General features: G+C 62.7%; 3 protein-coding genes across 5 annotated transcripts; all 3 read left to right on the top strand.

The window, feature by feature from the left end:
- Positions 1-14: 14 nt before the first annotated feature.
- On the top strand, positions 15-3791 carry NPRL2 (NPR2 like, GATOR1 complex subunit). 3 transcript variants are annotated; one of them, XM_063348084.1, is made up of 11 exons: positions 15-158; positions 434-525; positions 1028-1196; positions 1360-1468; positions 1771-1907; positions 2212-2309; positions 2400-2436; positions 2586-2679; positions 2754-2931; positions 3093-3235; positions 3509-3789. In XM_063348084.1, the coding sequence occupies exons 1-11, from the start codon at positions 87-89 to the stop codon at positions 3574-3576; spliced, it is 1197 nt and encodes a 398-aa protein (XP_063204154.1). In that variant the 5' UTR covers positions 15-86; the 3' UTR covers positions 3577-3789. The 3 variants fall into 3 exon arrangements, with proteins under 3 accessions (XP_063204154.1, XP_063204155.1, XP_063204156.1); XM_063348085.1 differs by having other exon boundaries at positions 2754-2871; positions 3509-3785; XM_063348086.1 differs by lacking the exons at positions 15-158; positions 434-525 and adding an exon at positions 545-674 and having other exon boundaries at positions 3509-3791.
- Positions 3758-14552, top strand: ZMYND10 (zinc finger MYND-type containing 10). The gene is made up of 12 exons (XM_063348082.1): positions 3758-3884; positions 4677-4785; positions 5358-5474; positions 6560-6613; positions 6713-6865; positions 8958-9046; positions 9332-9432; positions 10789-10961; positions 11235-11360; positions 13141-13262; positions 13465-13590; positions 14280-14552. The coding sequence occupies exons 1-12, from the start codon at positions 3793-3795 to the stop codon at positions 14362-14364; spliced, it is 1347 nt and encodes a 448-aa protein (XP_063204152.1). The 5' UTR covers positions 3758-3792; the 3' UTR covers positions 14365-14552.
- A 1035-nt stretch (positions 14553-15587) lies between these two features.
- RASSF1 (Ras association domain family member 1) lies at positions 15588-22000 on the top strand. Its single transcript, XM_063347976.1, has 6 exons — positions 15588-15916; positions 16801-16922; positions 19844-19948; positions 20028-20322; positions 21198-21313; positions 21421-22000. The coding sequence occupies exons 1-6, from the start codon at positions 15655-15657 to the stop codon at positions 21565-21567; spliced, it is 1047 nt and encodes a 348-aa protein (XP_063204046.1). The 5' UTR covers positions 15588-15654; the 3' UTR covers positions 21568-22000.
- The last annotated feature ends 101 nt before the right edge of the window (positions 22001-22101 follow it).

A 22101-nucleotide genomic window follows, 5' to 3' on the forward strand; every position in this document is an offset into this window, starting at 1 on the left:
GGCGCTACGGTGGCCGGCTGGGCCCTAGGCGCATGCGCGTTGCGTGACGCGCTGCCGCCGCCACACCGGGGCCTGAGCGGTCCGCCATGGGCGGCAGGATCGAGTGCGTCTTCTTCAGCGAGTTCCACCCTACGCTGGGGCCCAAGATCACCTACCAGGTGTGAGGGGGAAGGTCTGCGCCCGGGCCCGAAAGGGAAGCGGGGCCTGAGAGCACCTACCGGGGGCTGGTACCGGGGCAGGGCCCTGGCGGGGTGTCGAGGCCTGGAAGCACCTTCCCGCTGGGGCCCTGGAGCACCCACAGGGGAGAATGTGAGGGGGCAGGGGTGGAGGCCGCAGGGCTGGGGAGGCCCGGGAGAGGGCTGGGGAGGCCCGGGACTGGGCTGGGGCTTGGCGGGTGGGTGAGGCTGGAGCGGGGCCTTCTGTGCTTCTGCAGGTGCCAGAGGACTTCATCTCCCGGGAGCTCTTTGACACCATCCAGGTGTATGTCATCACCAAGCCCGAGCTGCAGAACAAGCTGATCACCGTGTGAGTGTCGGCAAGTGTTGTCCTTCCCTGTGGAATGAATCCCCTGTCCCCACCACCACTGGGCATGTCTCCACCAGCGGGAGCTGACAGCTTGGTGATGTGATGGTGCCAGCCGTCAGCTCTGGGTCACAGGGATTTCTGTCCCAGAGGTCAGCAGGTTCATTATGAAGCCCCGCAGTTACCCGTGCAGGAGGCTTGGACACCTGATTCTGGGGGTGGCTGGTGCTGCATGTGGTTCTCTGCCAGCCTGAAATCCATGAAATTCAAATGAGTCTTGAGAGCCGTGCTGGTTTTGAAAGGAGACTGTTTTCTTCTGTGATAGTTGACTCTTTTCCCCTTTCTTCAGATTGTGTATTTTGCACTCTGAGCATTTGGGGATTAGACATCATTTTTCCTGCAAAGCTGAGAAACCCTTGCTCCCAGAGCCAACTGGGAACCAGCCTTGTGCAGGGCTCAGGCCTCCCTGAGGGCGTAGGTGCAGGTTGTACTTGTCTTCCTGTAGGACGGCCATGGAGAAGAAGCTTATCGGCTGCCCCGTCTGTATTGAGCACAAGAAGTACAGCCGAAATGCTCTGCTCTTCAACCTGGGCTTCGTGTGCGATGCCAGAGCCAAGGCCTGTGCGCTGGAGCCCATAGTGAAGAAGCTGGCTGGCTACCTCACCACCCTCGAGGTGAGGCCCGAGCCAACGCTGGGGTAGGCACCAGGTTTACAGCGAGGAGAGGATTGTGCTGGTTTCACTTGAAGTTTGAGGAAGGACAGGAGCAGAGACTTGTGGTTCCTTTAGCCAGTAATCCTGCAGGGAGGAGCTGACTCAAATTTCCTGCTCTCTTTAGCTGGAAAGCGGCTTCATCTCCAACGAGGAGAGTAAACAGAAGCTGGTTCCCATCATGACCATCCTGCTGGAGGAGCTGAATGCCAAAGGAAAATGCACCCTGCCCATAGGTACGGCAGCCGTGCCGCCGTCAGCCTGGCAGCAAGGGCAGGAGCGGGGCAGGGCAGTGCTGGGGAGCAGTGCTGGGAGGCAGCTGGGCCACCCCCTGCCTGGGTTGTCTCTGCCTGCGCTGCTCCTGTCTATGCTTGGAGCTGGAGGGTGACAAGCTGGCCTTGCCCTGGGTGGCTCGAAGGGGTGGGATGGGATTATGGGCTGCAAACACCTTTCTCTGCATGGCGTGGTAGTGTCCTGGGGCTGATGGTCATAAGCAGAGGTTTCTGTGGGACCTGAGCACTCCCCCTTCCTTGGACAGATGAATCAAACACCATCCACCTGAAGGTGATCGAGCAGCGCCCGGACCCCCCCATCGTGCAGGAGTATGATGTCCCCGTCTTCACCCAAGACAAGGATGACTTCTTCAACTCCCAGTGGGATCTCACCACGCAGCAGGTCTGTGTGCTTGATGGGGATCAAGACACTTTGAATGGGATCTGTTTCCAGCCTGCCCTGTGTCAGAGGGGAGTCGGGCTCTCCTGGAGATTTCCACGTTAATGAGCATTGGTTTGGTGCTCCTGTCTTTGTGCTCAGGCCTGCGAGCAACCCATTCACGCAGCACAAGGATAAAATGCTGCTGGGGATGAAGCCTGCCTATCCCAGCGTACTCCCCGACACAGGGGAGTTTTTTGGGCTTCAGGGTGATGCCTTGGGCTTGTCTGCTCTCTCTCCTTTTAGCTCTCACCTCCTCCCCTTCTAGATCCTGCCCTACATTGATGGCTTTCGGCACGTCCAGAAGATTTCCGCAGAAGCTGACGTGGAGCTGAACTTGGTGCGCATTGCCGTGCAGAACCTGCTGTGAGTGCATGGAAGAGGGACTGGCCAGAGACAGGAAGGGTGGTGGGTGCTGGCAGAGAGGGTCTCTCACATTTCCATGTCCATCCGCAGGTACTACGGGGTCGTCACGCTCGTCTCCATACTCCAGGTGGGTCAAGCCATGATGCATGGGGCCATAAGTGGGATTTGGGTGGCTGTGTCATCAGGGTGGCCGTTGTAGGGACAGCGGTGTTCGGAGCCGGGTGGGTCTGTCTCGGAGCCATGACTGAGCAGAGATGGTTTTCCCTTACTTTCCAGTACTCCAATGTCTACTGCACCACACCAAAGGTTCAGGACCTAGTGGATGACAAGTGTCTCCAGGAAGAGTGTCTGTCCTATGTCACCAAACAAGGTATGGTGACCCCGCACTGGGCTGCTGGTGGAGGCAGAGGGAGAGGGCGGCTGACTGGTGACTTGTCCCCGCAGGGCACAAGCGAGCCAGCCTCAGGGATGTCTTCCAGCTGTACTGTGGGCTGAGCCCTGGCACGACAGTGCGAGACCTCATCTCCCGCTACACCCTGCAGCTGCAGAGAGTGGACGAGAGGTCAGAGCCAGCACCTCCTGCTCGGTCCCTGAGGGTGGTGGTGACACCAGGGGTGGCAGGGTCAGTGTGCGGGAGCGAGGAAGGAATATCCAACCGCTGTATCTGTAGATGGGGAAACTGAGGCAGCGATGTGGAGTGGTGGAACCAGAAGGGAACAGGTGGAGCTGGGGTGTTTGAGGTCTCAGCATCGCGGTCCCAGTCTCTTCCCTCCTCATCCCCAGGAGGCTCATCCAGTTTGGCTTGATGAAGGGCCTTATCCGGCGACTCCAGAAATACCCTGTCAAGGTGTCCCGGGACGAGCGGAGCCACCCAGCCCGGCTGTACACAGGCTGCCACAGCTACGATGAGATCTGCTGCAAGACCGGTGAGGATCCAGGCTCCTCCGTGCAGCACCCGGGGCTGGTGGAAGGCAGGGGGCTGCCTGGGTGCCCATGGCCGCCGGCTGGTTTTGGGGTCTCCCTCGCCCCTTTGGGAGCCTTCAAACCGCAGGGAGATGGGACTCCATGCTGGGCTCAGCTCTGAACTGGGCTGCCAAGCCCATGCTGCCGGGGGGAGGAGTTGGGGACCCAGCCAGCCCCCTGACACCGCTGCCAGCCACCCCACTGACACCCCACTGCCTTGTGTCCCCCCTCTCTAGGCATGAGTTACAAGGAGCTGGATGAGCGCCTGGAGAACGACCCCAACATCATCGTGTGCTGGAAGTGACGGCGGGGATGGCACCCGGGGTCCCCCCCCCGGCGCGTCCCCCCGTGTGTGTCCCCGCAGCGCGGTGCCGGCCGCCGTCGCTCCTCCGCGCCGCCAGGGGGCGGCAGAGGCTCCTTCCCGCCGCCAGTGGCCCGCAGCGGGTCCTCCGCGCCGCCAGGGGGCGGTAGAGGCTCCGCCAGCGCTCCCCGTTGCCATAGCGACAACGACGCCGCCGCCATGGCCGGTCCGGCGCCGCTGCTGCCCGCCGAGGCCGAGGCGCTGGTGCGGGCGTTGCAGGGCACCGAGCTGCGGGACGCCGGCGGGCAGGGGTGCGGGGCGGGGGGACGGCTGTGTTGGGGGCGGGGTCTGGAAGGGGCAGGGCCCCGGTTCTGGGGTGTCCCCGGGGGGGTCTGAGTCGGGGAAGCACAAAGAAGGGGCTCTAAGTTTGATTTGTCCCCGTTGGGGCTGTGTGAGGTGGAGGGAGAGGAGGGGGCCCGGTGTGGGGGCTCTCCAGGGGCTCTGGATGGGGGTAACGAGGGGTCCTGGATCTGGGGGGAGGCATCCACAGAAGGTCTAGGGGAAAGAGTTTTGGGGTGTCTCCAGAGGGTCTGGGTGGGGATAAAGAGGAGCCCAAGAAGGTCTAAGGTAGAGAGGAGAGGCTCCAGTTTTGAGGTGACCCTAGAGGGTCAAGGTGGGCTGGGGGGAGAGAAGGGGCACCAATTCTGGGACCCTCCAGCAAGGGCTGGGAGAGAGAGGACAGCCTGTGGGATGGGGAGGCCAGGAAAGGTCCAGACCTGGGATGTCCCTGGAGGGTCTGTGTGGGCAGGAGTGATGGAGAAGAGGACCCCTAGTTTTGGGGTGTCCCCAGTGGGGTGTCTCACAGTGGGTGTTGCAAGAGGGCAGTGGGGCTGGCTCAGGTGGAGCTGCTGCCCCAGGGAGTGCAGGCTCAAGGGACGGCATGGGGTTTGGGGGTGCCTGGCAGGCTTGGGGCATTTCCTGGCAATGGGGGTGCCGGGAGCAGGTTTCCCTGAATGAGGGACCCTTTCCAGGAGTGCAGCAGGGCCCAAAAGACAGTGGCCGGAGGTCTCTTGTCACTGATGCCTTTGCTGGCTGCCCCGCAGATGGCTTCAGCAGCACGAGTGTGTGGAGAAGCTCAATATGCATGCCATCCTGAGCGCTTCCGCGGGCCAGGAGCAGCTCCTCACCGAGCTGCTGGTCAGCTACGCCAAGGTGAGCCTCCTTGGGTGTGGGGGTGATCCCCTTTGGCAGGCCTTTAGCCTTGAGCTGGGATTGTCTTGTGGACAATGTGCAATTTTGGTATAAAGTGGCGAAGAATCTGCTGTATCTCCGGCAAAAGACGTTTGACTGGTGTTTTGCCAGTGTTGCTTTTTTAAAAAAAATAAAGGTCAAACTGTGGTATTTCTGCTTGCTGGTCTCTGGTTGCTCTCTGGAGGTTGTTTTGGTCTCTGTTGTGCACCAGCCTCTCTGGTTGCAGGTCTTTGCCCTATACTCGAGGTGTCCCAGCCCTACAGTGTGCTAGACTGCACCGGGATGCGTGGTGCCCTGGACCTGCCTAGCTCCTTGGGGTCATCTTCCCGCTTTGCAACCCTAGAAGCTCCCTCTGGTCTGTTAGGGAAAAATTGATAATTTCTGAGCTGGGTGAATAGAGACTGTGTGCCCCAAGGCCACCCTCCTCCATGGGAAGACTCCAAAGTCTGTGCAGCTGAGCATTAGCAATAAAGCTGGTTCCCACTCCAGCACTGGTCTGAACGGCTTTGCTCCCCTGTCCCTTCCCTGTCTAGATTCCTGTTCTCATTGGGGAGCTGATCTCTGTGGAGATCTGGAAGCACAAGGTCTTTCCCGTGCTGTGCCGGCTGGAGGACTTCAAACCAAGAAGCACCTTCCCCATCTACGTGGTGGTGAGTAGAGGGAGCAGTGGGAACAAGCCTGGAAATCGGGCAGGCATCGCCATGCTTAAAAATAAACCTCACCCTGAAGATCTCAGAGCTGGGGTTTTACATCTCACCAAGCTGAGAAGCTGCGCCTGACAGTGTGACACAGTGGGAAGCATCTGGTTTCTCAAAGCCGCGAGCGACAAGCCCATGTCCTTGCCCCCAGGAGGGACAGGGACCTGCTCCCCGGGGAACTCGGCTCTGTGTCCCTGCCTAATCCCACATGGGGGTTTGCTGGAGCTGCTGGGATGCAGCAAAAGCCTTTCCTGGAGGCAGCTGTGCTCCTGGCTTGCAGCTCCCAGTAACGAGCGCTACCCTCAGTCCCAGGCAGCAACACCCCTGGGGTCTTTGCCCCCCTCTGAGCACTGGTTTTCGCTGGCACCTCTTACCAGAGGACTCTCCGAGGTTATGTGCCTCTGGGTTTAGAAAAATGTAGCTTTTTCTTACGGAGCTTTTGGGAGCAGCTGTCCCTCGGGCCATTCTTGGCAAGGGAGTGATCTTGGGAACTTGGCTGCCCCGCAGAGGGATGGAGCCCTTGACCTAAGGGAAATCTGCCCGAGGCTTGAAAGTTTTAGCCCATTTTTCAGTCCAGGGCAACACCTTGCTGGGGCAAAGTAGTGTGTTCCCAGGGCAGCCGTTTGTTGCAGCGTTGCCTCAAGGCAGCTATCTCGTGGTTCCCAGTCTCGGGACAAGGCTGTCTGCCCCGGTCCCAGGGGCTCTCAGCACAGTACTGTCACATCTCAGGCAGTGGCTCCGTGCCAGCGCCAGGGGCTGCAGTTTTCTCGAGGGAGCAAGAGCCCTTCCTGCTGGGAAGCGTGGTTCTCTATCAGCATGTTATAGTGTCATAGGCATGTTAACATAAATATTAATATGAACTGTATGAACTGGAGTTCTTTTAAAGATTACCTCACTTGTATTTGGCTCTTGGACTTGCATTTGGCCACAACTACATGTGCAGCTTCTAAGAGCCCTTTTCCCAGTCCCATTGCCTGTGTCCTCGGTGCCAGTGACTGCTCCGCTGTTACCTCACTCTTGCTGGTTTCCTCCCTCAGCTGCATCATGAAGCCTCCATCATTAACCTCTTGGAGACCGTGTTTTTTTACAAGGTAAGAGACAGGTTCAGCTTTTTTCAGTGTAAAGCCCCTGGGGATGGAAAGCCATGGCTGTGGGGGCTGGCCCTCTGTGAAACTCTTGTCATTGTGAAGGAGATCTGCGAGTCAGCAGAAGACAGCATTCTGGATTTAATTGATTATTGCCACCGAAAACTGACCTTGCTTGCAGCTCGGAGCGCCAGTGGACAGACAGCGACCCCAACGGAGCTTCGTCCTGAGGATCTGGCCAGCCCCTCGTCCATGCAGGTGAGGAGAAAGTCCTGTAGCTCACTGGGGGCGTGTGTGATGGAGGATGTGAGCAGCTTGAAGCGTCACGGTGGAGGGGGGCTTCCTGTGGAGAACCACTGGGCTGCAACCCCAGCACCTCCCGCCCGTCTCGGAGGGGTGTCTGGTGCTGGTGCTCCTCCACACCAGCAGCTTGGCTGGGCTGGCAGCTGCACTCACCTCCCTCCGCCCCCCAGCTGCGCTTCCACCCTCTCTTGTGACAGTACCAGCTTGAGGCTTCCTGCAGGACACAGTCTGAGCTGGCACTCTGAGTGGGGGGACACTGGACAGTTGACAGTTACGCAAAATATTCCGTACAGGGGTTTTGGCCGTTTGCTCTTAAAAGCTGTGTGGGTTTGTCTCCCTGGAGCTTGTGAAACCGCCTCAGCCCAGGCTGCTGCTGCAGCCAGCCAGGGTTAACCGTGAGAGGGATCCCTGCCTAAACCGATGCACGATAGGACTAGGAATTGTCCTAACATGTTTCCCCCCAGCATCCTTGGCGCTCTGAGATCTCTGTGCTGGTCTGAGCCCGGAGCTGTTCTCAGCCAGGTGTTTCAGGGCTACCGCGCATACCTTCCTGCTGTGGGAGCTCTCTTTGCTTCTGGGACTTCGCTTCTTGGCACCTCGAGTTTCCTCTTTAAACTGCGCACGTCACGAGGAGTGTCTGGAGAAGCAGGGTTAAAGTTGATAGCCTGAAAGCCTGGCTGTACCTCCCAGCATTGCCTCCATCCTTTGGCTTGTTGCCCGAGCACGTGCTCCTCTTCCAGAAAAGGGAAGGAAGTGGAGGGCTCTGAAGCACAATAGGGATGTTTTCCAGGAAATGTTTTCCCAGCTGGGGAGGGGAAGGGGTGTCTCTGTTAGAGCTTTGTCACGGTTCAAGGCAAAAAAAAAAAGACCTTTTCTAGCCAATAGGGTTCAAAAAAGCACTCATCTCCCAAGGAGCCTGGTTTCCTCTGATTCATTCCAGACCCTCCTGACTCTACATACAATAACCCTCTACTAAAAAGCCATTCCTGCCCTCTCCTGTGTTGTGGAGCCTGCTGTCTTTTGTGACTGTGTACGGTGGTAACCCCTGGAGCAGGACCTGTTCTGCTGTCCCTCAGAAGCACAGGCAAATGACAGTCCCTGCCTGAAGGTAGCAGAGATGAGGTCCGGATACCAGGAAGAGCTGTAGGAAACAGCCTCGCTGGGAGAGTTTGGAGAGGGAAGTGGGGGAAAGAGCCCAAAAGGCTTTCTTAGTAGCGTGTGGGGCACCGGCTTGGGGAGCACAGGTCTTCCCACTCAGGAATTTGGAAGGGAACAGTTAAAGGGGCGCAGTAGAGGAGTAGGAGCTGAGGTCAGTGCTCTGCACACAAAGATATGAGCTGCTGAGCATCTGGGACTGGAGAGAAGCTCTGCCTGGGCCAGGGAAAAGGACTTGGCACCTTCTCAGCCGAGCCATCCCGATGGTCTGGAAAGGGGCTGAGTCAGAGGGGGGCGGTCAGACTGTTAGCCTGAGTGTTTGGGATGATCGGGGTGTCCACACTGCCTGGGAAGGGGAGGAGGCCGGGTGGCTGGGGAGCGTGGCATAGCTTCAGGCTGGGATAACCACAGGCAGATATTTTAGCTGGCCCTACGCAGGATGGAGGGGAGAGGCAGATCCACGTGGGGTGGATGTAGGACTGCAGCTGCGCCAGGGCCAAGTTTCTCCCTCCTTCTCCAGTTCCTCTGCTGATTGTGCAGCTTCCCCCTCCCTCAGCCTCACGTGTCTCATGGGCCACAAGATGGTCCCACAAGGGGAGAGAGGAGCAGTCTGGGACTGGCCCCTGTGCAGGGCCACTGCTGCCGGTAGCCACCCGTGACGTGTTAGGGGTAGGGAGATGAGGGACGAGCAACAGTGGGCTGCAAGCACTTCTGTGGCTGCCCTGGCAAACAGGCAGCACTGGCACAGTCGAGATGACAAGCAGAGTTTGTTTTGCAGGGCTCTAGTTTCCTCCCCAGTCTGTGGTTATCCATGTGCAGCCAAGAGGCTGCCTCCCTGCAGCTCCTGGGAAATGGGGCCTGAAATCCCGAGGCTGTGCTTGTGCCTCCACAGGAGCTGCGGAAGCAGGCGGAGACAATGGACTTTGAGATTTCCCTGAAAGCCCTGTCCGTGCTGCGGTTCATCACCGATCAGGTGGAGAGGTAGGTGCCCAGGAGCAGCAGGGGACATGCCGAGCTCTCCTGTTGAGATTCCTATGGGGTTGCAGCAGGCACCTGGACCCTTTTCAGCAGCTGGCTGTATCCATGGTGGCAATGGCACCGCACCCCGGGAGGCAAAGGCAGCGGCGCTCCACCCTGCTCTGTGGTACTTGTGGGAGCCCAGATCTTTGTTTTTGTCCTGCCTCTCCCAGTTGCCTCGGGGAGCGTTTGTATCTGTGCTGGCATTTGTCTGTGAGCACCATTTCACCCTTTCTGTCGTATCTCCAGTCTGCCCCTGAGCGCGCTGACACGGATGCTGAACACACACAACCTGCCCTGCCTCCTTGTCGAGCTGGTGGAGCATTGCCCCTGGAGCTGCCAGGAAGCAGGTACTTATTGTGGCTGTGGTACCTGTGGCACTGTGGTGGCGTGCTGGGACCCGCATCCACTGAGGGGTCTGCTGCAGGAGCCCTTGCAGAAAGCTGCTCCCGCCCTACCCTCCCCTCCAGCCTCCTCCCCTTCCTCCTTGCTCGTGCTCCCTGCCTGAAGCTCTTCAGCTCGAAAGCAGCTGCAGCACAGCTGGGCTGGGGACTCATCCATCCTACCAAAAGCTGATCCTCGCACAGGGCTGTGTCTTGTCCGAACTGATCACGGCCAGGGCGGGAGCAGGAGCGTAGCACATCTGCCAGCCCCAGTTTCTCTGAGGAGTCTTGTCCTGGGTGCAGAAAGACCAGAGTGCCAGTCTCAGCCTGCCTGCACCTCCCTGGGTCAGCGCTAAGAACTGGAGCCAGGCACGGCTCCAGCAAACCGATTGCCCTGAAGCTGCTGATTGCTGAGCCTTGCTCTGGACAAATGTCTCTGATGAGGTTGTGCCCATCGGCCGCCGCCTGTGCCGTCAGCCCTGCCTCCTGCACCTCTGCAGCCCCCCCAGCTTCCCTGCTGCCTGCCTCTGAGCAGCGGGGGGGCACAGCCTGGGGCGTGGGAACCCACGCTCCCCTCCCCAGCCCTGCACCGTGGGGGTCACAGCGCGGGCAGGGGAGGAAGAGATGCTGGGAAGCACGTGGCTCTGCGCCTGCCGAGAGCAGCCTAGCTGGATGTGGGAGCTTTCCTCCTTCCTCTGGCCGGGAAACGCATCCCTTCTCTCTGCCTGTGCTCTCAGGGTGTCAGAGGGAGCTTTGATCCTGGGCCCAGGGGGAGGGACTGGAAAGAAACAAGAGTGCAAAGGCATTTCCAGGCTGCGCAGATGTAGGGTTACATCCTCCTCCACCCCCCAGAGCAGCACAGTAGCTCCTGGAGCTTGTTTTGTCACTTCTGTTACATTCAAGCTACTTCTGTCTTTCTCTGGCAGAAGAACCTCAGAAGAGCAGGTATTGGCTGTGCTGATACCCCAAAACTTGCCTCTCCAGCTCTGTTGCTACAGCATGGACTCCTCCACCATCTACCAGTGCTCTGTGCTCCTGGCCAAGTCCAGAGGGAGAGATCACAGGGATCTTTCAGTTCCTGCCACAGCCCTATTGTTTTAATACATATTCTCTGTGCTTTTCATGTTCTCTAATATGTGTCTCAGTACCAAGAAGGCTGCTCTGCTGAGCAAAAAGGGTGGGGAAACTGAGGCGACAGAAGCAGGAGGGGCTTACCTGTGGTGGAGTGAGGAAGTGAGCGTAGGCCAGCATCCCCATCTTTGAGCTCTCTTCCCTTGGGCAGTGCTGTCTCTCCCTGGAGCAGGGTGTTCTTCTGTCCCTCAGGCAAGCTCAAGAAGTTTGAGAACGGTGCCTGGCATGTAGTGCCCCCTGAAGACCAGGTGAAGATGACCAAACTCGATGGGCAGGTGTGGCTTGCCCTCCTCAACCTCCTGCTCAGCCCTGAATGCCAGCGCAAATACCACTTTGATGGCTTCAACAAGAGCCAGCTCCTCAAGGTAGGACCCTGCAGCACAGAGTGGGACCTTGCCAGCACTGGGCCCCTCCAGGCGTCTCTCCCCATCCTTGCTGTGGGCTCCTAGCAGCCAGTGGTGGGAGAGCAGTGGGGTCTGTCACTGTACCAGCAGCAGCAAAGCTTGTGTTTGCGAGTGCACCCCATGGGTCACTCTGCCAGTGCCCTGCAGATCCCTGCCCTTGCCATGCTGCTTCCCCAGCTCTGGCTCCCTTGTCTTAACCTCCGTTTGCTCTTCCCTTCCCCTCTGTGGCTACAGCTCCGTGCATTCCTGACGGACGTCCTCATCGACCAGCTGCCCAACCTGGTGGAGCTGCAGAGATTTCTGAGCCACCTCGCAGTGACAGAGCCAGCTCCCCCAAAAAAGGATCTCGTCCTGGAGCAGGTATCCTGTGGCTCTTCCTTCACCTCTCCTGCAGCTCTGCTTTCAGCCTGAGAGCTCCCTACCCCCTTGTCCTCCCACCAAGCTCAGCTCTGGCGAGGTGGTGCTGTGGTAAAGCAGCCAAGCACCCAGTTCACTGTTACACCCTTATTGCCAGCAAAGTTGGCTCTCGCATCATCCATGGACTTCTGCCACAGCAGTGGCCAAGCAGCCACAGCTAAAGGCATAAATGCTGGGTTATAAACCGCTCTCCAGATTGCCCTGAGTCCTTGGGGTGGTGGCAGCTGGCTTGTTTTTGCAATTAATTCTTTATTTGACATTTATCAGTGTTTCCCTGCTGAATTCTGGACTCCCCATGAAAGAGTCACTTTTACTGCCCTGGCCTGAGGCTGCTTGGCACACTGTGTACATAGGGATGCCGAGGTCCGGTGGCAAAGGCTGGAGTCAAACTGATCCCAGCTGATGTCTGGGGCTCAGGAGTTGGGCCCTGAGGGTCTTCAGACAGTGTGGGGTCCTTGGGGCTTTTAATCCATGCAGTGGTAACCTCTGGAGCAAAGTGTTTCTACTGCCTTCTCGTGAGCTGGGGGGAGAAACTCAGGGGGAGGAGGGGGGGAGATCCGTAAAGAGGCAGCTGAGAAGAGCTGGGAGAGCAGAGGCTCTTCCCCGCTGCTGGGCGTTCCCATGCCGCTTCCCGGAGCGGATGGGTAGGTTGGGCAGTGTCCGCTTGGGTTGTGCAGAGGGGGAGTGTGCCATCCCCAGCGCAGTTGGCTGTGTGGCTCAGGAGGAGGGTGGTGTGCCCCGGCTGCGGCCGGCTGTGGCTGAGCCGGAGACATGGCCTGTGCCGGGAGCTGGGGCTGGGGAAGGCTGCGGATGGTCAAGCCAAGCGGTTGGGAGCGGGGATGGCAGCAGGGCGGAGGTGGTTATGGATTTGCTCCATGTGCCTTGACTGCCAGCGTGTCGGTGGGGCAGGGACAGGCAGCTGCCGTGCCGGGGACCTTGTCCGGCCCTTGCTCAGGCTGCTGCCCTTCTCTGTAGCTCTGCTTTTGTGCTGGTGCTGTTCCTGCCTCCGCCAAGGGCTGGGGTTGAGCCCGGCGGGTGGGCAGGGGCAGCCAGCTGGAAGCACACACGTGGGCTCCCTGCTCTGCCCAGAAAGCGGTGAACTCACTCCTTGTCACCGAGCCAAACTTTGAAAAGGATTTTTTCCTTTTGGCTGCTTCCAGAGCAGCCTCCTCCCCTTCCAGGCCTGGCTATTTTTACTCTGCTGGAGAAGGCAGCGCTGTTTGGAGCAGCATCGTCCTCTCCAGAGCCTGAACTCCACGCGCTGCTCTTGGCTGGTGCTTTCCCTTTCGCGCCGACCAGCCCTTCCCCAAGTGTTCATCTTCGGGGAAGTGACGAGTGGAAAAATCTGCTCAGGCAAACGGCTCCGGAGCACGGGGTTCATGCCTCTGCTGGCACACAGGGCCCTCAGATCCCAGGGCTTTCTGTGCGGGAGCCTGGGCCTCAAGGGCTGAACTCTCGCTCCCAACCCGTCCCCGATGGTTTTGCCTTGTTTCTCCTAAATGCTCCACAGCGAGTGGATCTATCCCCTGCGTCTACCCAAAAGCACACTCGCTCCCCGCGCCTTCACCTCTGCATGTGCTGCCTCCACTCGACCTCCCAGGGACACACACAGAGTCCTTGTGCCCAGGGCTGGCTGCATCTCCCTCCCGCAAATGCCTCTGTACCGCAGCGTGTTTGGTCTGTCTGCGAGCTCCCCTTCCTCCCGCTCTGCCTCTCCCACCAGGTTCCCGTCATCTGGGACCACATCCTGAAGAAAAATGCAGGGAAGTGGGAGGCCATCGCCAAACACCAGGTGAAGCGTGTCTTCAGCCCCACCGAGGAGGAGCTGAAGTTCCAGGCACGCAGGTAAGGCCCTGGCACGTGCACAGAGGATGCCCAGTGGAGCCAGTATCCCCGTTAGCAGGGGCTGGAGCGCAGCACTGGGAGGACAGAGGGATCTGTGGTACTGGCTGGGGATGTCCCCTCGGTGGCAGGGTGCAGCGAGGACAGCTTGCTAGTTGTCAGCTGTTCCCCATGAGCAGTCTCACACCATTTCTGCCCACCACAGGTGGGCACAGACCTACAGCCTGGACATGATGGAGGCTCTGGCCCCCAACAAGCCCCGCTGCGGGGCGTGCGGCACGGAGGCAGCCAAGCGGTGCTCTCGCTGCCGGAATGAGTGGTACTGCACACGGTAAGGGAGCCCTGCCAGCCCCCGCTGTCCCCTGTCACCCCCGGTACCCCTTGCAGCCCCCCAGTGCCCCCTGCTCCCCTGAGCACCACAGACCTCACTGGAGGATGCTGTGAAAGGGCCAAGGGAAGCCAGGGCTCCCACTGCTGCTCAGCGCTGCTGGCTCTCCACTTGCCACGTACCTCTCCGAGTCTTACGGTGGGGCTGAGGTGCCGGAGATGCTGGTGAGTGTTGTGTCACCGCTGCCAGGTGCTGAGCTGCCTGTGCCTGCAGCGGTGGGCAGGGTTTCCCATGGTGACACTGTCTCCCTCCCCTGCACCTTGGTGGGGCAGGAGCGGGGAGGAGAGCGCCCATGAGTCTGTGGGTGCGGGTGATGGGCTGGGATGTGGCAGCTGGGATGGTGGCAGTAAATTAAATCTTCTCTCGTCCTGAACCATCTGGCAAGGTCTGGTTATAGCCGTGTTGTTAAACCCTCTTAGCCCCCGAAACTGGGGGCTGCATCCACTTCCCTGTTGGGCTAATGCTCAGCCATGCCATATTCTCCCCAGCACCCAGAGGAGTACGGTGCTGGGCTTTGTCCTTGGCGCTGCTTTGCTCCCAGGGATGGAGGTGGCCCTGCTGCACGCCTGCTCGAGCTGCGGGCACCCGGCTTTGTGGACACAGCCCCTGAGCCGCGGTCTTCCCCTCCGCAGGGCATGCCAGGTCCAGCACTGGCAGAAGCATAAGGTTGCCTGCAACCTGATGGCCGGGGAGCCGAGGAGAGCGGACGACCTGTAAAAGAAGTGGTGACTGGCATCTGCCCCATGGCATGGGGAGGCAGAGGTGCCCCCTGTGTGCAGCCCAGCAACTGGTGAGGAGAAGCTAGCAAAGACCTCTTCCTCCTGTTCCCAATCCCGAGCAGGGCTGGCCAGGCTCAGCCTCTCCTCTCCTCTCCACGCAGCCTTCTCCAATAAACCTCCTTTATGCACCCCACTGCTGCTCGGCTCCTGCTTTTTTTTTTTTTTCCAAGCTCAAGATGCTAAACCTCTTCCTCCCCTCCCTTGCACCCAGGGAGAGGGGTGCGTGTCCCTTTTTCCCTTCTGCGACAACAGCAATCCCAGAGATCCCCCAAAAAAAGAGCCAATACCCTTGTGGTTACCAGAAGGGCCAAGCCCCCTGCAGCTAAGACTTGTGAGCTGGGGGAGGCAGGGGGGCGAGGAGGCCTCCATGTCCCCCTCTTATCTTTTGGCTGCTGTTGTTAGAGCAGTGGGAGGAGGCAGAGGATGTGGTTAGCACGAGCACCTCGCTGTGCGCAAGCGGAGTTTCTCGGCTGTTTGTCATCTGCCACCTCACAGGGACAATTCACACATACCCCCCCACCAGTTGATGTGACATTAGCACCCAGGGCTTGTCCCCCTGCCCACCAGCAAGGTTTACTGGGGGCCTGCTCTGCCTCGGGGCGCATCCACACCTCTCCCTGGCCAGCAGCTGCTGCCAAAGGGCTGGAGCTTTGGCGTGAGCACGGCTGGGAAGGGGTGATAGTGCATCTCCTGATGGGGAGCCTGAGACACCTTACGCAGATCCCAAAACAGGCTTTGCACTAGCAAAGCTGCTGCAGGAGCCACGACAGCGGGCAGGAAACCATCTTGGTCTGGCCGCAGCCCCGGACGAGGAGCCAGGGCTCAGAGCGATGAGTTTACTCCTGGCTCCTCGTCCGGGGCTGCGGCCGGACCGAGCCTGGAGGCTCTTCAGGGGACATTTCGCTGCTTCTCGCCTGCTGAAAGGCTCCCCCAGCCCCCTTCCTCGCTGGGAAACTGAGGCACGGAGCGAGGCTCGCCCCGATCCTGAGAGAGGTGGCGGGGGGAGCGGGGCCCCTCTTCCCTGGCAGCGGCTCTGAGAGCTTCATCCCCGCCTCCATCACGTCCCGCCGGGCTTGCCGGGACCGGGGGCGGCGATCGGGACCCCGGCTCCTGCCTCAGTTTCCCCAGCCGTGCCCGGACGGGGCGGCCCCTCCCGGTCCCCGCCCCGGTCCCATCCCCGGTGTCGGCCCCCGCCCCGCCGCCGCGCAGCGCCCGCGGCCGCCGGGCCATGGAGCTCATCGAGCTGCGGGAGCTGCAACCGGAGCCGCGGCCGGGCCGGGGCCGCCTGGAACGGACCAACGCCTTGCGCATCAGCCCGGCCCGCCGGTCCGGGACCGGAACCGGCCCCGGAGCGCACCCCGATCCGCGGCTGACGGCGGTACCGGGCGCCGGGCACCGCTTCGAGCCGCGGCGCCGCGGGCTCCACACCTGGTGCGACCTCTGCGGGGAATTCGTCTGGGGCGGCGGCAGGAAGAGCCTCCAGTGCCGCCGTGAGTACCGCGCCGCGCCCCCGGGACTCCCCCCACCGGGCATCCCGCCAGCGGGCACCCCACCGGGCACTCCGGTACCGGGCATCCCGCCACCAGGCACCGGCCGTCCCGGCACCGGCCACCCCCACCGGGCACGGGCATCCCGTCACCGGGCCACCCCCACCAGACATCCCACCACCAGGCACAAGGTGGCCCGGGACCAGCCACCCCCACCGGGCACTGGCATGCCATTACCAGGCACCTCTAAAAAGCACCGAGCATCCCAGTAGCGGGCACCCCCACCGCGCACCATGTGTCCTGGCACTAGGCACCCCCACGGAGCAGCGGGTGTCCCAGTACTGGGCACCCACACTGGGCACTGAGCGTGCCGGTACTGGGCATCTGCACCAGGCACAGGCACCTTGGTACCGATTACCCCCACCAGGCATCCCGTTACCGGGCACCCCCACCGGGCACGGGGCATCCCCATACCAGGCACCCCCACACCAGCCATCCCCACTGCCCAGGCAGGGAGCACGGGTACCACGCACGGTACCGGTCAGCAGCATGGCACGGCACTAGGTCCCATGTGCATGCTGTCCCCTGTGCACCGGTACAGTGTGGGCACAACGTGCCACCAGGCACAGTGGCATCCCAGGCACTAGGTACCAGCACCGGTAGTGGCGCAGACAGGGGTACTGGGCACCAGTACTGGCACCACGCACCAGCCCTTGCCCCACTGGGCACCGGTACCCCCCCTGGCACAGCCACCAAGGCCAGGACCTGGTGGTGATACCAGCCTTGATGAGGACCCAACACGAAGCACCCTGATATGCCACCAGCTGGATTCAGGACACCAGGGGATGGGTGGCCCTGCTGACCCCCCTTCTTGTCCCCATCCCCAGACTGCAGTTTCACCTGCCACTACCGGTGCCGGGCCCTGGTGCGGCTGGACTGCAGCGGCCCCCCGGGCGCTGGCGACGAGGATGATGGCACCGAGCAGGCGCTGGAGAAGGACACCAATGTGGTAGGGCCTGGTCTGTGTTTGCGAGGGAGGGCATGGGTGGGGGGTGGCCAACCTGGAGTCTGCCTGGACTGGGGATGGCTGTGCCGGGCTGTGCCGTTTGAGGCCATGTCCTGTCATGCCAAGCTGTGCTGTGCCACATGGCACCAGGACATGCTTTTCGTCAAGAAAGGTTGGATTTTGCCAAGCAGGTTTGGACCAGATGATCCTTGAGGTCCCTTCCAACCTGGTATTCTGTGATTCCATGCTGTGCCAGGCTAAACCATGCTGAGCTGTGCTGAGCCATGCTGGGCTCTGCTGTGCCATGCCACACTGTCCGGTGCCAGGCTGGGCTGAGCCTTGGTGGGCTGGGCTGGTCTGTGCGAGGATGGGCCATGCCGGGATGGGCTGGGCCATGCCAGGCTACGCCATACCAGGCTGTGCCAAACCAGGCTGTGCCGAACCATGCTGGGCTGTGCTGTGCCATGCCGGGCTGGCCTGGGCTGTGCTGTGCCGTGCCAGGATGTGCCAAGCCACAAGGGGCTGTGCCATGCCGTGCCATGCCAAGCCACACGTTGCTGTGCCGTGCCACACCAGGCTGTGCCATGCCAGGATGTGCCAAGCCACACTGTGCCAAGCCATAATGGGCTGTGCCATGCTGGGTTGGCCTGGGCTATGCTGTGCCATGCTGGCCTGTGCCATGCCATCCCAAGCCATGCTGTGCTCTGCAGTGCCATGCCAGGCTGTGCCATGCCAGGCTGTGCTGTGCCGTGCTGTGCTGTGACATGCTGGGCTCGCCTGGGCTGTGCTGTGCCATGCCAAGATGTGCCAAGCCATAATGGGCTGTGCCGTGCCATGCCATGCCATGCCAAGCCATGCTGGGCTGTGCTGGGCTGGGCTATGCCAAGCCATTCTGGGCTGCGCCATGCCGGCTTGGCCTGGGCTGGGATGTGCCATGCTGTGCTGTGCCATGATACGCCGTGCCATGCCAAGCCATGCTGTGCTGTGCCATGCCAGGCTGTGACATACCGGGCTGGCGGGGCCGTGCTGTGCCACGCCGGGCTGTGCCAAGCCATACTGAGCCGTGCCATGCCGGGCTGTGCCGGACCATGCTGGGCTGTCCCATGTCGGACCATACCGTGCCGCGCCGGGGCACAGGCGGGTCCGGGCGGGTGAAATCACCGCCGGAAGCGGGGCCGCGCCGCGCCGCCCCCGGCCCGCGTCAGCCCCACGGCCGGGGCGGGGCCGCGGCGGGAGCGGGGACGGGGACGGCGCTGAGCCGGGACGGGACGGCACCGCCACAGGCACCGGGCTGAGCCGGCACCGGACTGAGCCGAGCCGGGAACGGCACCGCGATAGGGAGCGTGCGGAGCGGAGCCGGGAGAAGGAGCGGAGCTGTGCCGAGCCCAGCCGGGATAGCGACCGCGGGCGGGCTGAGCCGAGCCGGGAGCGGGCTGAGCCGGGCCCCAGCCCGGGGTCCGGCCGGGCTGGCGCGGGGCCGGCCGTGCCCGTGTGCCCGCGGGGCGGCGGGGCGGGCGGGGCGGGCCGTGTCCGCCGCCGCCGTGTCCGTGCCCGCGGCCGGGGCGGGGGGCGGCGGCGGGGCCGGGGGCTGCGGGGCGGCGGCGGCGCTGGCGCTGCGGCGGGGCGGCGCGGGGGGCACGGGGGGCAGCACGGCCAGCAGCGGCTACTGCAGCCAGGAGGACTCCGACTCCGAGCCCGAGCTCTTCTACACCGCCCGCACCTCCCTCGGCCGCCGCCCGCGACGCCGACAGGTCGGTTCCCGGGACCGCCGGCCGTGACGTCATGGGGGGAACCGGGTGACGTCAGCCGGGGGGGAGCGAACCCGGGGGGCTGGGTGATGGGGAGCGGGCGAGGGTGGTCCTGGTGCGGGGGCAGGTGTTGCCCCGCCGTGGGGAAAGCATGGGGTGAGCGCGGTCCTGCCGTGGGGCGAGCGTGGTCTTGCTGTGGGGGCAAGAGCGGGACTGAGCGTGGCTCTGCTGTGGGGGCGAGCATATGGGGGCGGTCATGACCTTGCCACTGGGGCAAGCGTGGCCGGGCTGTGGGGCAGCGTGACCGTGTCCGGTTGGATGTGGCACTGTGGGGCGGGCGAGGTGCAGGGGGGCGAGTGGGGCTTTACTGCCTGGCATGGCTGCCCCATGGCCCCCCGGGGCCGCAGCCGCTCCTGGAGAGGGCGAAGGACAGTGCTTGGGGGGTGTCAGGGTGAGCCCCCCCGGGGCGGCCTCACAGCTGTCCCCATCCTGTGGGGACCCCAGCAGGGCCCGGCAGCGCCAGTGTGCCATGGGGTGGCCGTCAGGGCTGGGAGCCCCAGGTGCTTCCCAGCCCCGCGGTGCCGTGGGGACACGTGCAGCTCTGCGCGGTGGCTCCGCAGCCACACGTAAATAGTCATTAGCGGGCGGTGGGGACGCTGAGCCAGGACGCCTGGGTCCACCCTGTGTGGGGCCAGCACTTTGAAGCGGGGTGCCGGCGGCACGGGCGGGCTGCACCCCTCAGCCCAGCCCTCCTGCCCCGAATTCCGGGGCATCCCCACAGGCACCCAGCCCGCCCCGGTGCCGGGCTGGCGGCTGCCAGCACTCTGCCTCGGGGACACCTCTCTGATCTGGGGTGCTGGGAGGGGATGTCCGGCCCCGGGGTGTGCTCACGGCGGGTTCACCCCTCCCTGCAGCCCCGGGGATGAGGGCTGGTGGGGGGGTGGCCGGTGCCGGTGTCCCCGTAGCAGGGCCGGGGCAGCGGTGAGCTCTGCCGAGCTTCCCCGGCAGGGCCCAGCTCAGCGCCAGCTGGGCTGATGCAACCCCACGCAACCGCCCGCCCGTCACTGTGTGTCAGCCAGTGTTTCAGGGCGGGCTGGGGGGCGGCGGGATGCCGGGGTGGGCAGAGGTGTGCCCCCCCCAGCCACGGTGCCGCTCAGCCCAGCCACTGTCACACAGGATGAGCCCAGCGAGTGGGAGAAGGCAGAGCTGGACCAGGCGCAGGTGGAGCAGCGGATCAAGGAGTACAACAGCCAGATCAACAGCAACCTCTTCATGAGCCTGGTATGGGGATGGCACAGGGCCGGGGGGGGTCACGGCGCCCTGCCCTGGCCCCGCTCACCCCCCCACCGGTGTCTCCCAGAACAAGGACGGCTCCTACACCGGCTTCATCAAGGTGCAGCTGAAGCTGGTGCGCCCCGTCTCGGTGCCGGCCACCAAGCGGGTCCCCTCCCTGCAAGCGGGGCGGCCGGGGCCCCGCGCCCAGGGGGTGAAGCGTCGCACGTCCTTCTACCTGCCCAAGGGGACCGTCAAGCACCTGCACATCCTCTCGCACACCCGCGCCAGCGAGGTCATCGACGCCCTCCTGCGCAAGTTCACCGTTGTCGACAACCCCCGCAAGTTCGCCCTCTTCGAGAGGTCCGAGAAGGATGAGCAAGGTAGTGCTCTGGGGTGGCCCTGTCCCCATAGCGGTGGTGGTGTCACCGTGGTGGCAGCTTCCCCTGGGTGGGGGGCAACCCCATGGTGGCAGTGTCCCTGGGGGGGTGGTGACCCTATGGTGGCAGCACCCCCATGGCAGTGATGTCCCCTGTGGTGGCAGCATCCCTCTGGCGGTGGTGTCCCCTGTAGTGTCAGCGTTCCCCATAGTGGCAGCGGTGTCTCTGTAGTGGCAGCTTTCCCTGGGTGGGGGTGGCCCCATGGTGGCAATGTCCCTGGGGTGGTGGTGTCCCCGTTGGTGGCAGTGTCCCCAGTGGCTGACACCCCATGGCAGTGATGTCCCCACAGTGGTAGCATCTCCATGACAGCAGCATCCCCATGGTGTCAGTATCCCTGTAGCAGCAGTGTCCCCTGTGGCAGGGGTGTCCCCACAGTGGCAGCATCTCTGTAGCAGTGCTATCCTCCTTTGGTGGCAGTGTCCCCTTTCCCCCATGGCAGCGGTGTCCCCCATTGCAGTGATGTCCCCACAGTGGTAGCATCCCCATGACAGCAGCATCCCCATGGTGTCAGTATCCCTGTAGCAGCAGTGTCCCCTGTGGTAGGGGTGTCTCCATAGTGGCAGCATCTCTGTAGCATTGGTGGCAGTGTCCTCTGTCACTGTGGCCATGTCCCCCGGTGGCAGCAGTGGTCCCCATGGCAATGGTGTCCCCATAGTGGCAGCATCCCCATGGTGCCAGCATCCCTGTAGCAGTGGTGTCCCCCTTGGTGGCAGTGTCCTGTGTCCCCTGTGGCGGCGGTGTCCCCATAGTGGCAGTGTCCCCATGGCGGTGATGTCCCCATGCTGGTGTCCCCCTGTGACACATGGCCACTGTTGCAGTGTACCTGCGGAAGCTGGCCGACGAGGAGCAGCCCCTGCGGCTGCGGCTGCTGGCTGGCCCCAGCGAGAAGGTGCTCAGCTTTGTCCTGAAGGAGAATGAGACCGGGGAGGTGAACGTGAGTGCGGGGATGGGAAGGGGACTGGCACCTGCACCCCCTGGGGGACGTGGCGGGGGGATGTTGCCGCCGCGTCCCCGTTGCGATGGCAGCCCGTCTGCCCACAGTGGGACGCCTTCACGCTGCCGGAGCTGCACAACTTCCTGCGCATCCTGCAGCGGGAGGAGGAGGAGCACGTGCGCCGGCTGCGGCACCGCTACGCCCGCTGCCGCCAGAAGATGCAGGAAGCGCTGGCCACGCGCACCCCAGGGTGACCGTGCCACCTGTGCCCGTGGCCAGCCAGTGCGCCGGGACCCTTGCCCGCCGGCGGGTGGGGGGCACCGGGGAGGGGGGGAGGTGGAACGGGGCATGCCAGGACCCACCGGGCCGTCGCAGCCGCCATGGGGCTGGCCCGGGGAGTGAGGGTCCCCGAAGTAGCAGGTGTCCCAGGGGAGAGGGTGTCCCCAGGGGGGTGGGTGTCCCTGGGGAAGTGGGGGACAGCGAGCATCCCTGGGGGGAAGCAGGGTGTCGAGCACCAATAAAGGCATCTTGGTGACGAGGCCTGGCCTGCGCTGTGTCCTTGTCGGGGAGGATGGGGCGGGAAGGGACACGAAGACTCCCCCGGTGTCACCGGTGGCCGCACGTGGTGAGCGGCCGCGGCGGGATTCGAACCTGCGGTCCCGAGGTTCCCGCCGGCGCCAGGCGGGAAGGGGGAGGGCACGCCCGGCGCCGCTCTCACGTGACGCGGGCACCTCCTCCCTCCCGAGTCACGTGCCGGGGGCATCGCGGGCGCCGGAAGTGTCGCAGCG

Source organism: Chroicocephalus ridibundus, chromosome 10 (genome assembly GCF_963924245.1).
Source record: "Chroicocephalus ridibundus chromosome 10, bChrRid1.1, whole genome shotgun sequence".
NCBI lineage: Eukaryota > Metazoa > Chordata > Aves > Charadriiformes > Laridae > Chroicocephalus > Chroicocephalus ridibundus.

Coding starts and splice junctions, on each gene's coding strand:
- ZMYND10 (XM_063348082.1), top strand. CDS start 3,793: ATGGCCGGTCCGGCGCCGCTGCTGCCCGCCGAGGCCGAGGCGCTGGTG. Junction 6,866..8,957: donor CCAGCCCCTCGTCCATGCAG/GTGAGGAGAAAG, acceptor GTGCCTCCACAG/GAGCTGCGGAAGCAGGCGGA. Junction 11,361..13,140: donor AGGATCTCGTCCTGGAGCAG/GTATCCTGTGGC, acceptor CTCTCCCACCAG/GTTCCCGTCATCTGGGACCA.
- RASSF1 (XM_063347976.1), top strand. CDS start 15,655: ATGGAGCTCATCGAGCTGCGGGAGCTGCAACCGGAGCCGCGGCCGGGC. Junction 15,917..16,800: donor GAAGAGCCTCCAGTGCCGCC/GTGAGTACCGCG, acceptor CCCCATCCCCAG/ACTGCAGTTTCACCTGCCAC. Junction 19,949..20,027: donor GCAACCTCTTCATGAGCCTG/GTATGGGGATGG, acceptor GGTGTCTCCCAG/AACAAGGACGGCTCCTACAC.
- NPRL2 (XM_063348084.1), top strand. CDS start 87: ATGGGCGGCAGGATCGAGTGCGTCTTCTTCAGCGAGTTCCACCCTACG. Junction 526..1,027: donor CAGAACAAGCTGATCACCGT/GTGAGTGTCGGC, acceptor GTCTTCCTGTAG/GACGGCCATGGAGAAGAAGC. Junction 3,236..3,508: donor TGAGATCTGCTGCAAGACCG/GTGAGGATCCAG, acceptor CCCCCTCTCTAG/GCATGAGTTACAAGGAGCTG.